Here is a 15741-nt window from a genome sequence, read left to right as displayed (position 1 = left end):
TCTCTAAGATAAACCAAAAAAAAAATTAAAAAGAGAAATAGTTAATTTGATAAATTTAATGTGTATTTTATCCATAATTAAAAATTTTTAGAAAAAGAAAACTTCTGTGTGAGAAAAGTATAGTAAGCAAAGGTTAAAGGACAAGTAACAAAATGGGAGAAAACATTTGCAAATTAACAGAAAGTTAATATCCTTAATATACAAATAGCTTCTATTAATCAGTAAAAGTTTCCAAATTGAAAAATGTGTCAAGGTCTTGAACAGGTAATTCATTGGTGAATTTGAAGTTTTTTTAATGGTAATTTATTTATGAAATGCGAAATATGAAAGGATTTGCCATAGTAATAATGATAGAAATACAAATTAAAAGAAGCATACTTTATCTGCCATCTTGCTAGAAATTAAAAAGATTCATTAAGTGTGTAGCAAAACAGTCACATTTGTACATTTTTGGTGAAAGTGTATAAATTAATTATGCTTTTTAGGAAAGCCGTTTCAAATTATCAAAGTACAGTGCATTCAAAGCCTTTGCTCTTGCAGTTCTACTTCTAGAAATCTAGCCTAAAGAGTATTATTTTTGCACATAGGCAGAATAATATCTGCCCATGTGGGCATTTATTGTGACATTATTTGTAAGAGTAAAATTTGAGAAAAAATATCAATGTCCACTAATAGGGGAATAGTTAAGTTTATGATAATGTCAAATGTTTCTGTTTTTGTTTTCAATTCAGTTATATAGCTTCAAAATAGAAAGTAATTTACACTCATATGTATTCTGACATAGAAAAGATCTACAGTGTAAGTGGCAAATAATACAGGAGTATTATTTGTGTGATTATAGTGTGATCTCATTATGTAAATAAACTTCAACTATATATATGCACATATATGACTATCAATTCATAGAAAGGACACACAACTATACTCTTTCAATGAGTCAGTTGACTCTTAAAGAGAACATAATCATTGTATAATTTTAAAAAATTCTACATGGGGGAGAAGTTATATATGATTATTTTTAAAATTAGAAATGTGGGACGTCTGGGTGACTCAGTCGGTTAAGCGTCCGACTCTTGGTTTTGGTTCAGATCATGATATCATGGTTCATGAGTTTGACCCCACCTGGGGTTCTGTGCTAGTAGCGTGGAGCTTACTTGGGATTCTTTCTCTCCTGGCCTCACTGCCCCTCCCCCTGCTTGTGCATGCTCTCTCTCTTTCTCTCTCTCTCTAAATGAACATTAAAAAATGTTTTTTTAATAAATAAAAATTAGAAACATGTAAAAAAGAGAAAGAAGCAGTAAAAAATACCCACAATCTCATCATCCAGAATTAGCAACTGTCAATCTCTTTTCATGGTTTCTTTTTTTTCTATACGATTATTTTGTATAGTAATTAGTCATCTTGAATATTCTGAACAGGAATTTTCTGAAATAACTGCATACTTAGGATAAATATAATTCATACTTTTCCTTTCCTTTAAACAGGTTTTTCCCACTGACGGAAGGCAATATGCATACCATTCAAAGTCTCTGTCCGTTTTTGTCGAAAGAAGACAAGAAAGAATTCATTGCTCAGTGTATACCTCCCCTTTTGGCCTGGACTAAGGAAGATCTTTGCAGTACTAATGGTTAGTGCCTGATAATAAATATTTATTTTATTTAATTACTGTTTAATATCTAAATTCAGATCTAGTAGAGGTAATTTGAATTACAGCTGATTTTATTGCTACTTTAAACTTTGCTACATAACAAGTTGACAGTCAATAGGATGAGTGTCTTTGGGGAGTGGCTGTTACCATTTTGCAGTACAGAAATGCTGCAGCCTCAAGGGAAGACTTAGACCACAGTTGTATCAACAAAACAAAACAAAAAACCCCACAAATACCCTCTCATTATTTCCATCCATAGGATTTTTAGCTATGCCTAATTCCAATTTCTCCCCAGTCAGCTAATGATTGAACATAAAAAGTAACAGAGAATAGCTTTTGTTGTATTTTAAACCTTTTTGGACACTCTGTACTCTGTTAATTTGTTTATTAATTTAATAAATGTTTACTGAACATGGCTCTGTGGCAGTTTCTTTTTTAGAGAGGACAGAGCATAGGGGGGGAGATCAGTGCTCTAACTCCCACATTATTTGAGGTTTAACTGTATTCCCAGAAATGGAATTACTGGATCATATGGTAGTTCTCTTTTTAATTTTTTGAGGATCTTCCATATTGTTTTCCATAGTGGCTGTATCATTTGACAGTCCCACAAACCGTGCATGCAGATTCCATTTTCTTCATAGTCATGCTAGCATTTGTGATCTCTTATCTTTTTGATGATGGCCCTTCTAATAAGTGTGAGGTAATATCTCACTATAGCTTTAATGCATTTCCCTAATGACTGGTGATGTTGAGCATCTTTTCATATATCTATTGGCCTGAAGTATATTTTCTTTGCAAAAAATGTGTTCACATCCCCTGTCCTTTTTAAAATTGGGTTGTTTTTTTGCTTTTAAGTTGTATGGGTTCTTTATATACTTTGGATATTAGTCCCTTATTGAATATATAGTTTGCAAATATTTCTTCCCATTTGGTATATTATCTTTTCACTTTGTTGATGATTTCTTTTGCTGTGCAGAAACTTTTAACTTTGATGTACTCCCACTTGTTTTTTATTTTGTTACTTATGCCTTAGGAGTCCTATCCAAAAATTAATTACCAAGACCCATGTCAGGGAGCTTTATTCCCCTGTTTTCTTCCAGGAATTTCATGGTTTCAGGTCTTACATTTAAATCTTTAATTGATTTTGAGTCAATTTTACAAGTAATGTAAGATATGGGACCAGTTTTATTATTTTACATGTGAATAGCTAATTATCCCAGCACCATTTATTGAAGAGACTATCTTTACTCCATGAGTATTCTTGAATGAAGTCATATATTAGTTGGTCATATATATTTGGGTTAATCTTGGGCTCTCAGTTCTGTTTCATTGGTCTATTTGTCTGTTTTTATGCCCTATTATACTGTCTTTCAGGAAACGTGATGCTTCCTGCTTTCTTCTTTCACAGGATTTCTTTGGCTAATCTGGGTCTTTTGTGGTTTTATATACTTTTTAGGAGTTTTTTTTTCTACTTCTGTAAACAACGCCATTGGAATCTTGAATAGGGATTGCATTGACTATAGATGGTTTTTGGTAGTATTGATATTTTAATATTAATTCTAACCCATGAACATGGGAGACCTCTCCATTTATTTGTGTCTTTGATTTCTTTCATTAATATCTTACAGTTTTCACAGTAGAGATCTTTCATTTTCTTAGTTAAATTTATTCCTAAATATTTGATTTTGATGCTATTGTAAATGGAATTGATTTCCTTATTTTTCTGCAGAAAATTTGTTATTATATAGAAATGTTACTGATTTTGATACCTGCAACTTTACTGAATTCATTGATCTAACAGTTATTTGGTTGAGTCTTTAGGGTTTTCTATATAATATCATGTCATCTGTAAAGAGACAATTTTACTTCCTCCTTTCCAATTCTGACCTTTCATTTCTCTTTTTTGCCTGGTTGCTTTAGCAAGGACCTCAAGTACTATGTTGAATAGGAGTAGTGAAAGCAGGCACTGTTGTCTTGTTCCTTACCTTAGAGGAAGAGCTTTCAGCCTTTCACCATTGAATATGATGTTAGCTAAGGGCATGTCATATATATCCTTTACTATAGTGATATGTGTTATTTCTACGCCTGATTTGTTAAAAGTTTATATTATGAATGGATGTTGCATTTTGTCAAATTCTTTTTTCTTTGTGTATTGCAATGGTCATATGATTCTTTCATTTTATCACTGTGATGTATATATTGATTTGCATATTTTGAAACAAATTTGCATTCCAGGGATAAATCCCATTTGGTCATGGTGAATGATCCTTTTAATGTGCTGTTGAACTCAGTTTGCTAGTATTTTACTGAAATTTTTTCATCTATATTCATTAGGAACATTTGCCTGTAGTTTTCTTTTCTAGTAGTATCCTTTTCTGGTTTTGGTATCAGGATAATGCTGGCCTTTTAAAAGGAGTTTGGGAGTGTTCCCTCCTCTTCTGTTTTTCGGAAGAGTTTGAGAAGAATGGATGTTGATTTTTCTTCAAATAGTTGGTAAAATTCATCAGTCAAGCCATCTGGTCCTGGGTTTCTCTTCATTAGGAAATTTTGGTTAGAGTCTCAATCTCCTTATCAGTAGTTGGTCTATTCAGATTTTCTGTTTCTTCCTGATTCTCTTAAGTTGTATTTCTAAGAATTTTTCCATTTCTTCTAGGTTGTCCAGTTTGTTGGCATAGATAGTTCATAGTAGCCTGTTACAATCCTTTGAATTACTGTGATATCAGTTGTAATGTCTCCTTTTTCATTTGCAGTTTTGTTGATGTGAGTCCTTTCTCTTTTTTATTCCCTTGGTTAGTCTGTTTAAGGATTTGTCAGGTTTTTTTCTTCTCGAAAACTAATGCTTAGTTTATTAATCTTTCTTATTATTTTTCTGTTCTCTCTTTAATTTATTTCTGCTTTAATTTGGGCTCAGTTTGTTCTTTTTCTAGTTCCTTAGGTATGGAGTTAGGTAGTTGACTTGGAGATCTTTTTTGCTTCTTAATTGTAAGCATTACTTACACTTCCTTGTTACTATGAACTTCCTTGTTAGAACTGTGTTTCCTGCATCCCACAAGTTTTGGTATGTTGCATTTCCATTTTTGTTTATCTCAAGAAAGTTTTTTAATTCCAGTTTACTATCTTCTTTGATCTGTTGGTTGTTTAGGAGAGTGTTGTTTAATTTCTGTGAGAATTTTCAGATTTTCCTCTTGTTACTGATTTTTAGTTTCATGCCATTGTAGTCAGAGAGAGAGTACTTGGTATGAATTCAGGGTTTTTCTTTAATTTGCTAAGACTTGTTTTGTGGCCCAGCCTAAGGTCTGTCTAAAAAATGGTCTGTATTCTGCTCTTGTTGGATAGAATGGAAGCATAAATGTTCTAATAATTATCGATGTAGAAATGTAAGCTGTGATTTTGTTATAAATACATATATATTAGTTAGGATACAGGAATCTGTTTTCCTTGTTTATGTCTGTTAGGTCCATTTGGTATGCTGTGTTGTCTATAGTTTACTTATTCTTTGGATAATCTGTGTTCATTGTTGAGAGTGCAGTATTAAAAGTCCCCAACTGTTATTGTATTACTGTTTATTTCTCCTTTAGCTTTGTTAGTTTTTGCTTTATAAATGTAGGTGCTTCAGTCTTGGGTGCATAAATATTTAGAATTATACTATCTTCTTGAAAAATTGACCCTTTTATCATTATGTCTTTGTCTCTTTTTATCATTTTTAGTCTGTTTCATCTGATATATAAGTAAAGTCATACTTTGTTTTATTGCACTTTACTGCACTTGGTAGATACTGTTTTTTTCTTTTTTATAAATTAAAAGTTTATGGCAGCCTTTCATCAAGCAAGTCCATCAGTGCCATTTTCCAACAGTATTTGGTCACTTCATGTCTGTATGTTATATTTCAGTAATTCTTGCAGTATTTCAGACTTTTTCATTATTTTTTTTTTCTGGTGATCTGTGTTCAGTGATCTTTGATGTTACTGTTGGAATTGTTTTGGGGTGCCATGGGCTATGCCCATGTAAGATCTAACTTAATTGATGAGTGTCGTGGTGTGTTCTGACTCTTCCACCAACTAACTGGCCATTCCCCTGTCTGTTTCCCTCTCCTTGGATTTGCTTATTCCGGGCCAGTTAATAACCCTACAATGACCTCTACCTTTTCAAGTGAAAGAGTCATGTGTCTCTCATTTAAAATCAAAATCTAGAAATGATTAAAAAAACAAACAAAAGGCTGGAAATGATTAAGTTTAGTGAAGAAGTCACATTTAAAGCCAAGATAGGCTTGAAAGCTTGGCCTCTTGCACCAAGCAGCTAAGTCGTGAGTGCAAAGGAAAGATTCTTGAAGGGAGTGAAAAGTCTTTCTCCGTTGAACACATAAATGATAAGAAAGCAAAACAGCCTTACTGCTGATGTGGAGAAGTTTCAGTGGTCTGGATAGAAGATCAAACCAGCTAAAACATTCCCTTTAGGCCCTAACATTCTGCAATTCTAAGAAGGATGAATGAGGTGAGGAAGCTGCAGAAGAAAAGTTTGGTGCTAGGAGAGATCGGTTCATGAGATTTAAGGAAAGAATCCATTTTTGTAATATTAACAGTGCAAGGTGAAGCAGTAAATTTGATATAGAAACTAGCAAGTTATCCAGGAGATCTAGCTAAGATCATTAATGACAGTAGCTACACTAATAACAGATTTTCAGTGTAGACAAAACAGCCATGTTTTGGAAGATGCCATTTAGGACTTTCATAGCTAGAGAAGAGAAGTCAATGGCTGGCTTCAGAGCCTCAAAGAACAGGCTGACTCTCTTGTTAGAGGCTAATGTAGCTGGTGACTTTAAATTAGAATCATTGCTAATTTACCATCATTGTTAGTTTGCATGTTTTTTATATTATATAACTGCTATATTATTGTAGTTATGGTTATTTTTACTAAATTGTATTTATTTGTTTTTAATGTTTGTTTTTATGAGAAAATGCACAGGGGAGGAACAGAAAGAGAGGGAGAAAGAGAATCCCTTGTGGGGCTTGAACTCACCACCTGTGAGATCATATCTGAGCAGAAGTTGGGCCTTTAACCAACTGAGCCACCCAGATGCTCCATTTTTACTATATTAAAAAAAAATTTTAACTAGAGTTATAAGTGAATTATGTACCACTGTTACCATATTGCAGGATTCAACTCTATTTATTTACCAGTGTACTTTTACTTCAACTCAAAGAACTCCCTTTAGCATTTTTCTTAAGATAGATCTGGTGGTATTGCACTCCCTTTGCTTTTGTTTTATCCAGGAAACTTTTTGTCCCTTCTTCATTCATGAAGGACAGCTTTGCTGGGCATAGAATTCTTGGTTGGCACTTATTTTCTTTCACTATTTTGAATATGTCATCCCATTCTCTCCTGGCCTCTTTTGAGCAAACCATTGATAACTCTAATGGGGGTTCCCTTATATAAAACTTACCATTTGTACTACTCTTAAAATTCTTCTGATGTCTCACAATTTAATTATGACATGACTGAGGGTAATAACCGTATTCTCATTCAGTTTATTCCCAAGTAATTATCCTTATGGATCTGGATGTCCATTTCTCTCTGCAGGTTCAGGAAGTTTTAGCCGTTATTGCTTTAAATACTTATTGTCCCTTTCCCTTTTCCTTCTGGAATTACCATAATGTGAATATTGTTGGGTTTTTTTTTCTTTGTGTCCCATAATTCCTGTAGCCTTTACTTTTTTTATCTTGTTCCTCTTTGTAATTTCCAGTGTCCTATTCTCAACGTCTCTGATTCTTCTGCATAGTTCAGTCTACTTTTGAAACTATTGAATTCATTTTATTTTACTGTATTTTTCAACTCCAGGATTTCTGGTTTTTTGGGTTTTTTTTTTTTGATGATTGCTGTTTCCTTATCAGATTTCACATTTTGTCCATTCATTGTTTTTCTAATTTTGTTTGGTTTTCTTTTCTTATAATTTGCTAAACCTTCTCAAGAGACCTATTCTGAATTCTTTGACAGTTTAACTGATTGCCATTTCTTTAGGGTCATTTGTCAGAGCTTTACTAGTTTCCTTTGATAGTGTCAGATTTATCTGATTATTTGTGATCCTTTATTCCTTATGGTGGCATCTGCACATTCAGTTGTGCTCCTCTTCCAAATGTTATAATTTATAGGTTTGTTTTGGCAGAAGTAGTTCTTTACCAGTCAGCACAGTTTAGGTTTTTAGGTATGTCTGCTGGTACTGTCCTTGTGCAAGCGGGGCCTGTTGGTGTAGTCTATTTTCAGACAAGGCTGTTTGAGCTCTAAGGACAGGCCTGGGGAGAACGGTTGCATAGGACTGCTAGCTTGGTTCCCTACGTTAGGGTATAGGAGAGGGCTGCAGTTGACTTGATATCTGGTCAGACTCACTAGTTAGGACTGGGTACTGTATTCCGTAGCAGAGTGGGCTGTGAATTAACTTCCCTCCCCAGGCAGGGCTGCAGAAGAGATTCCAGAGTCTATACAATAGCTCATTGCCGGGGGACCTGAATTGGCAAGAGTGTGCACAGAATTCCCTTATCAGGTGTTGCCCTACAGCGGGTGAAGCCACAGCTTCTGCTGTCCATTCAGGTGCCACCTTTTGTAGGTTGATGGGTGGGTTATGGAGCTTCTCGTGTGCTCTGGCTACGTTCTCAGGTCATACAGATGAAAGGCGGTATTTGGCGATGAGTAGAGCTACAAATGAAGATGTCCTGCCTGGGCACGGTGGCAGAAGCAGCTCTGAAGCCAGTAAGGCTCTGATTGTCTTAACCCAGACAGAACTACTTCCCAAGTTCCTTGACTGAACAGGGCCGCTGGCTTTGCTCTGCGAACTCTCGGCTCTGCTCGCCTGGCTCTCTCTTGTAGTGTTGCTGTGCTATACAGCTTTCTGGAATTTTTGCTAAATTGGCCCTCTGGTCAGATTGGGCCGAAGACTCTCCACATGTGGGGCTAGGTCTCCGCACCCTTGCCTGGGTGGGCTACTCTTCGGTTTCCCAAACGTGATCTGTGATTGCCAGGGGCCAGGAGCTGCGTTCAGCCTTATCTCTGAATTAATCACGCTGCTTGTGTGTAGCCAGGGAAGCCTCAATGCACAGTACTGTCTGTGCTCTGGGGTGATGAGCCCTGCTCAGCTGCCTCTTGGCTTGAGTGCCATTGGGCCACACAGCTTTCAGGAGTTGTCTTCAGCCCTTCTGGTCTGATGAGGCTGGAGGATGCTCCGCAGTGGGTGGGACTGTGACTCCACTCCTTATATGCGTGTGGGTAAACTGGCTTCTGGGGTTCGCAAAACTCCTTCCAAGATCAGAATCAGGCAGATCTGCGCCCCGCTGTGTTTACTGGTCAGAGTGCACCCTTGACTTGGTTCTACAGATAAGGAAGGCCGCTGGTTAGGATTACTACTGGGCAATGCAGGTATGAACTTGGTCTGCCAGGATCCATGCGCTTGCTGGTTGTTACAGTCACCTCCACATTCTTTGTCACAGTCTGATTCCCAATGGTTGAGCCCTGAAGATTCTCCACAATCCTAGTGGTGCAAGATCAGAGTAGGGGCTCCCACAAAGCAACTCACAATAAATGGGGGATGCTGGTTTTTCCCACAGGGTTCTCTTTTCCTACCGAAGGAACCAGAGTCTCGGGAGACCGTGCCACATGGTGTTGCACTCTCCTGGGAGGGACAGTGAGGTCAGGATGTAGCTGCTTCTCTTCCCTTTCTAATTCATATTGTCTTGGTCTCAGAGGTGTAGGGGTGCTTCAGCCTCAACCCCGTAGGAGTCTCTCCATGATGTGTTGTTCTTGAGTGATGTTTTATTCTTGAGGAAGTTGTTAGTTGTTTTACTTTTGAGGGGGAGCAAAGTCAAGAACAACCTGTGTCGCCATCCTTCATGATGTCTCTCCTATTCTCTACTCTTTTACAACTTTGCCCCTTAACTGGAGTTTCCTACTTGTTTATCCTTTGATAATGATCATCCCTATTTTTTTTTTTTGGTCAAAAACCAGTTTAATCAGAGAAACAAAGCAATAATTTCTACGTCTACAAGACAAGACTTTGGTTTAAGGCAATATGTATAGATAGATGTGGATGTGTACGTGTGTACATTTAATTTTCATTTTGAATTTTACTTTAGGAGGTTTTGGACACCTTGCCATTTTTAACTCTTGTCTGCAAACCAGAAGCATAGATGATGGGGAGCTATTACATGGTATATTAAAAATTCTAATATCCTGGAAGAAAGATCATGAAGATGTTTTTCTTTTCAGTTGGTAAGTGATATTTTACACTATATTCCCCACCCCCCATTACAGAATGTATCCAGAATTATTTATCTTATAGTCACAGTTTTATACAGTAATAAGATGGTAAACATTTCAATCAGACTTTTGTAAGTAAGATTTAAGATAAAATAGTTTCTAATTGAATGTCCATATAATTCTTTGATTTGTTTTGTTTTGTTTTTGTCTTTATCACAGTAATCTATCAGAAGTAAGTCCAGAGATATTAGGTGTAAATATAGAAATAATCCGGTTCCTTTCCCTGTTCCTGAAATACTGTTCATCTCCTTTGGCAGAGAGTGAATGGGACTTCATCATGTGCTCCATGTTGGCTTGGTTGGAGGTAAATTAACCTGAGGTGTCATCACCTCTGTTGGGTCTTCATGCATATCTATATACTAGAACCAATTACTAATCTTATTCTTTAAGTAATGATAGTAATTAGCTCTTTTGCAAACATTTAAGCACTGTAGATATATTTGTCACCAGGTAGTATTTGATAGAACAGTAAAGTGATAGAGGTTTAATGCCTGCCAGTATCATTCAGTGACCAAATCCCCTACTATTAAAGTATTCTCTCCATTAGCTCATTTTAATGTAATATATGTAGTACACTTGCAGGTTTTATCTTTCATGACTATTCTTTTGGTCTTTTTGACTCTTAAATTATTCTTAAAATGCACTGTGTCAGCAATAAGTTAAATATTAAGCAAATTCAGAGGCAGTTAGTGTTCTTTTTATGACACAAAGCAAGTGTGATATTTGTGGGCTCCGATGTAGCAAGTCATCTGGGTTGAATTGGTTGAATTTCTCTTTCGTTTGCTAATATCTGTGTGTCTGAGGGTGTTCAGATTTTACCTGCATGAGACTCAGTTTCCTTGTTTTACAGTGACTTAACAATGCCCAATTAGTCGGGTTCGTTGAGATTATAAATGTTTTTAATACATGTCACTTGGTAAATAGTAATTGATATTTTCTTTCTTAGTCTTAGAAATAAAAAAGTATTTCAGGATAGATTCTAATTCTTAGTATTTAATTTTTAAAAAAGCTATTTTGATGTAAAATGTGTCTCCTGAGACGCTACACTTGAACTGCTTTTTATTTTAAAATTTAGAGAAACAAGAGCCTTTTCTTTATTGCCTTGATTTGTGTTGTTCTGGCAGACGCCTGCTTACCTCTTATGTTCTTGTCTCTTCAGACGACAAGGGAGAATCATGCATTGTATTCTGTGCCCCTGGTACAACTGTTTGCCTGTGTCAGCTGTGATTTGGCCTGTGAGCTCAGTGCTTTTTTTGATTCCACAACTCTGGATACCGTTGGCCATCTCCCTGTGAATCTAATCAGTGAATGGAAAGAATTTTTTTCCCAAGGCATCCACAGTTTGCTTTTACCTCTTTTGGTGACTGTTACAGGCAAGTGAAAGGGGAATCATAGTGAGATTCATTGCAAATGACTGGTTGAAAAGTTCAAAACAAATACTTTGGTTATTTAAGTCAAACAGTGCAGAATAATTAAGAAAAGAGCCTGAGAGAAAGCTTGGCATCTCAGAAGCGTCATATATGCTTCTGCTTTTTACAGTCAAGAATTGAAAAATAGCAAAGTATCCAAAGTCTGTTGCCTTAAAATAGTAAATAGGATAACATGAATAGATTTATAACTCAAACTTCTTTTTTCTTACTTGTTTTAAGTTTATTTATTTAGCACCAGTAGGGTAGGGAGAGAAAGAGCGGGAGAGAGAATCCCAAGCAATCTCAGTGCAGAGCTCTATGTGGGGCTTGAACTCACAACCTGACCTAAAATCAAGAGTTGGGACACCTAACTGACTGAGTCATCCAGACACCCCAAACTTCTTTTTTTTTTTTTTAAATAGAGGTTATTAAACAGTTAATGATCACCAGTTAAAATTACATTAAACAGTTTCTAGCTAGGACTGCACTAATGTTTGTGAATTTTTAATTTCATTTTCTTAAATGACATTTGGCTGGGGGCGCCTGGGTGGCTTACTCAGTTGAGCATCCGACTTTGGCTCAGGTTATGATCTCATAGTTCATGGGTTCGAGCCCTGCATTGGACTCTGTGCTATCAGGACTCTGCATCGGACTCTGTCCTCTGCCCCTGTCTCTCTGCCTGTTTCCCAGCTAGGCTCTCTCAAAAATGTTTTTTATAAAAAAATGACATTTGATATTTGTGAATCAGTTGAGCTGTATTACTTACTTTATGTTGGGATGTGCATATTTCTTTCCTTTTTGACATCAGGAGAAAGCAAAGACACATCTGAAACATCCTTCCAGAATGCAGTGCTGAAGCCCATGTGTGAAACATTAACCTATATCCCAAAGGACCAGCTGTTGAATCAAAAACTCCCTTCAAGATTGGTTGCTGGCCAGAAAACAAACTTACCAGAATATCTTCAGACTTTGCTAAATACTTTGGCCCCATTACTCCTCTACAGAGCTCGGCCTGTGCAAATTGCTGTTTACCAGATGCTGTACAAGTAAGAGTTGTTCTAAATGAATTTTTGTTGTGGAGGTATAAAAAACCAGAATGTATTAGTTCTCTTAGTCATTAAAAAGTCAAAGTAAAAAAAAACAACAACAACAGCAAAACTTGGCTGTGCATTTAATAACAGGGATGCCAAAGTTTGACCATTTAGGTCACTATTCTCCATACACAGTTTCCATTTAGATAGTCCTGGCTATTGTTATTCCAGAAAACAACCATTTAAAAATATCCTCATCACAAGTAAGTATTTGTCTTTCTGCTCTTGAGCATGATTTAACAATGAACAATTTAATATAATATGAAATATATTCTGGCCTGCAGGTTGATGCCTGAATTACCACAGTATGATCAGGATAATCTGAAGTCGTATGGAGATGAAGAAGAAGAACCAGCCTTGTAAGTTTTTTTAAATAATTTGTTTTATTAAATTCTTATACTCTATCTTGTAACTTTAGAAGATCTGGAAATACAAAAGCTCTAAATTTATAGTATATTAATTCAATAGATCTTTTAAAATCCTCTGTAAGATATAAATGAAATCTAGAGTTCAGCCAAAAGGATAGTTTCTCTCCTTAATTGTTGCTAAATTACATTTTCAATTTGCTACAATTTAGCAAAGCTTTCTTTGACCACATAGCTGTGGAAACTGTATATCAATTCCAGGATCCATTGAGTACCCACTTTATGCAGAGTAGTAATGAAATGCTAACGGGAGAATGTGGTGTTCAGACAGTATTCCTCTACAGTAGTAGCCGGTGTGTGGCGAGTGGTATGGAAAAGAGTAGGCAGCATGCCGTGACGGCTTACTCAGTTGAGCATCTGACTTTGGCTCAGGTTATGATCTCATAGTTCATGGGTTCGAGCCCTGCATTGGACTCTGTGCTATCAGGACTCTGCATCAGACTCTGTCCAATGAAGGAGACAGCTGCTGTGCACCAGCAGGGAAGACTTTTCTAGACGTTTATGCTGGATCTTTAAAGTTAGGTAGCATTTCCACAGGGCAGGGGAGGCCATAGAAGTTAAGGAAATACCATGTGCAAAGGTATTAAGGCATGAATATTCAGGATATGTTTTTTATTGGCCTCCACTGGAATAGAAGCTCTGTAAAGTCAGGAATTTTATCTCTTGTTCCCGACTGTATTCATAGCACCCAGAATGGTTCCTGGCCTAAAGCAGACTCATAAATACTGATCATTTGCTGAATAAAAGGATAAATGAGTGAATATGTGGAGTAGTCAGGGAAGCTGTAGTGGAAAAATAAGGCTGGAAAGGTATTTAATAATAAAAAGCCCTTAAAATTACATTTTCTGGGATTTGGGGCATATTGGTGGAAGATGGGAAAAGTACCAGCTGATTCTGGCTATAGTGTGAATCGTACAAAGAAGCAAGCAGATGTGGAGACCATTCTAGAAATAGTAACAGTGCATGGAGGGCAGTGTGGAAAGCAGAGAGATATCTGAGCTGGTGTTTGTAAAATCTAGTCACTGTTGGTGTGGAACAGAGAAGGGTTTGTACATGGGACGGTGGTGGTGAAGGTAAAAACTTGAGGGCAGAAGCTTGAAGCTGGGAAAAGGAGGCCACAGGGGAAGAAACATTACAGACGTGAGGGAGAAATGAAGTATGCTGTCAGAATCTGACAGGAGACACACAAGGAGTTCGCTTTTCGAGAATCTTCTAAGTTTATCTGAAGTGTTAACGAGTGCCCTAGTTTAGTAAAGAAGAAAATTAATTTACATTGTCGTGAGTTAATTTGAATATTGAATTTACTTTCCTGGAAAGATCTACAGTCTTATGTTTTTGTGCCTTTCTAGGGACCTAGTAGGAGTTGGTATCCCTCATCATTCCCTTTACTAGCTGACGGGCTTGAGACCAATCATTTAGCCTCTCTGGCTGTGTAACTTTTTTTTCCCCATCCATAAAACAGAAGGTTGAAATATATCTTTTCTAAAAGGGTCTTTCCTTTAAGGGCTAACTTCTAGAGCCTGTATTTTATAGTATATTTCATATATTTTTAAAATATACAAATATGAATAATATTTTACATGTTTCATAAATATACAACTTAAATTTTATGTATTTGTGGGATGTCTGCATGGCTCAGTTGGTTAAGTGTCCGACTCTTGATTTTGGCTCAAGTCATGATCTCTCAAACCCTGCTTTGGCTCTGCACTGATAGTGCGGAACCTGCTTGGGATTCTCTCTCACCCTCTCTTTCTGCCCCTCCCCTGCTCATGGTTTCTCTCTCTCAAAAGTAATAAACTTAAAATATATATATATTTTTATGTATTTGTTAAATATAAAAAAGTATATATTTATATATTTTATTTATACAACATTTTATGTCTTCCGGATTCTGCAATTGCCATTATGCAAAATTAGAAGTTAAAAGTGAATCTATAAAGGGGGAATTAAAAAAACTTTTTTTAGTTAATTTATTTTGAGGGAGAATGTAAGTTGGCGTGGGAGCAGGGGAGGGGCAGAGAGAATCCCAAGCAGGCTGTGTGCTGTCAGTGCAGAGCCTGATGTGGGGCTTGAACTCACAACTGTGAGATCATGACCTAAGCCAAAATTCAGAGTTGGAAGCTTAACTGACTGAGCCACCCAGGCACCCAAAAATGGTTTTGGAAAATACAGAAGGAATTTTCTAAAATGTGTAAAGTTTATACATATTGTCAGTTTTTTTAAGTGATAAGTTATAGAGAAAATTATGGTGTTTAATCATTGATTCTTAGGTCACCACCAGCAGCCCTGATGTCTCTTCTTAGCACTCAAGAGGACTTACTAGAAAATGTTTTGGGGTGTATTCCTGTTGGACAGATAGTGACTATTAAGCCACTGAGTGAAGACTTCTGCTATGTTCTGGGATATCTCCTCACTTGGAAATTAATACTTACTTTCTTCAAAGCTGCTTCATCTCAAGTACGTAAAGATACAGTAACTTTTGACAGTGTTTCTTTGTTACTGTCCTAAACCCTTTGTTTCCTCTCCTTTTAAAAAGGGAAATAAAGGGAAATGCCACACATTTTAATCTAATCTTATCTGGCTAACTTCAGACATTCTGCTAAATTTATTTCTGTCTCTTACTTTCTTATCTACCCCCCCTCCCCAACTCCCTACACACACACACACACACACACACACACACACACACAGTGTCTGCAAAAGTAATTAATCTCTGGAATGTGCTTGAATTTTGTTTCTAACTGAATGTAGCCACCAAGTCCTTTAATTGCAGGAAACAAGAGTTATATAATTTAATTTTATATTGCCATAGTCATAATTTCAAAAGAATTTGATCTTGCTGTTTTTTTCTTTGGTTAACTTCTGAT

At 36.4% G+C, this 15741-nt stretch overlaps 1 protein-coding gene across 1 annotated transcript in view; it reads left to right on the top strand.

Annotated features, from left to right (window-relative positions):
* The window catches only part of LTN1 (listerin E3 ubiquitin protein ligase 1), a 61620-nt gene that overhangs the window by 34025 nt on the left and 11854 nt on the right, over positions 1-15741 (top strand). Inside the window, exons 19-25 of the mRNA XM_039237279.1 lie at positions 1485-1627; positions 9766-9901; positions 10109-10253; positions 11109-11322; positions 12167-12404; positions 12734-12808; positions 15145-15331. Of these exons, the coding sequence (XP_039093210.1) occupies positions 1485-1627; positions 9766-9901; positions 10109-10253; positions 11109-11322; positions 12167-12404; positions 12734-12808; positions 15145-15331 (1138 nt within the window). The remainder of the gene's footprint in view (positions 1-1484; positions 1628-9765; positions 9902-10108; positions 10254-11108; positions 11323-12166; positions 12405-12733; positions 12809-15144; positions 15332-15741) is intronic.

This window comes from Hyaena hyaena, unplaced genomic scaffold, assembly GCF_003009895.1.
Source record: "Hyaena hyaena isolate Hyena2069 unplaced genomic scaffold, ASM300989v1 scaffold_122, whole genome shotgun sequence".
NCBI classification, from domain to species: Eukaryota; Metazoa; Chordata; class Mammalia; order Carnivora; family Hyaenidae; genus Hyaena; species Hyaena hyaena.
Note: the sequence above shows the minus strand (reverse complement) of the source record. Positions and strands in the feature narration are given on the sequence as shown.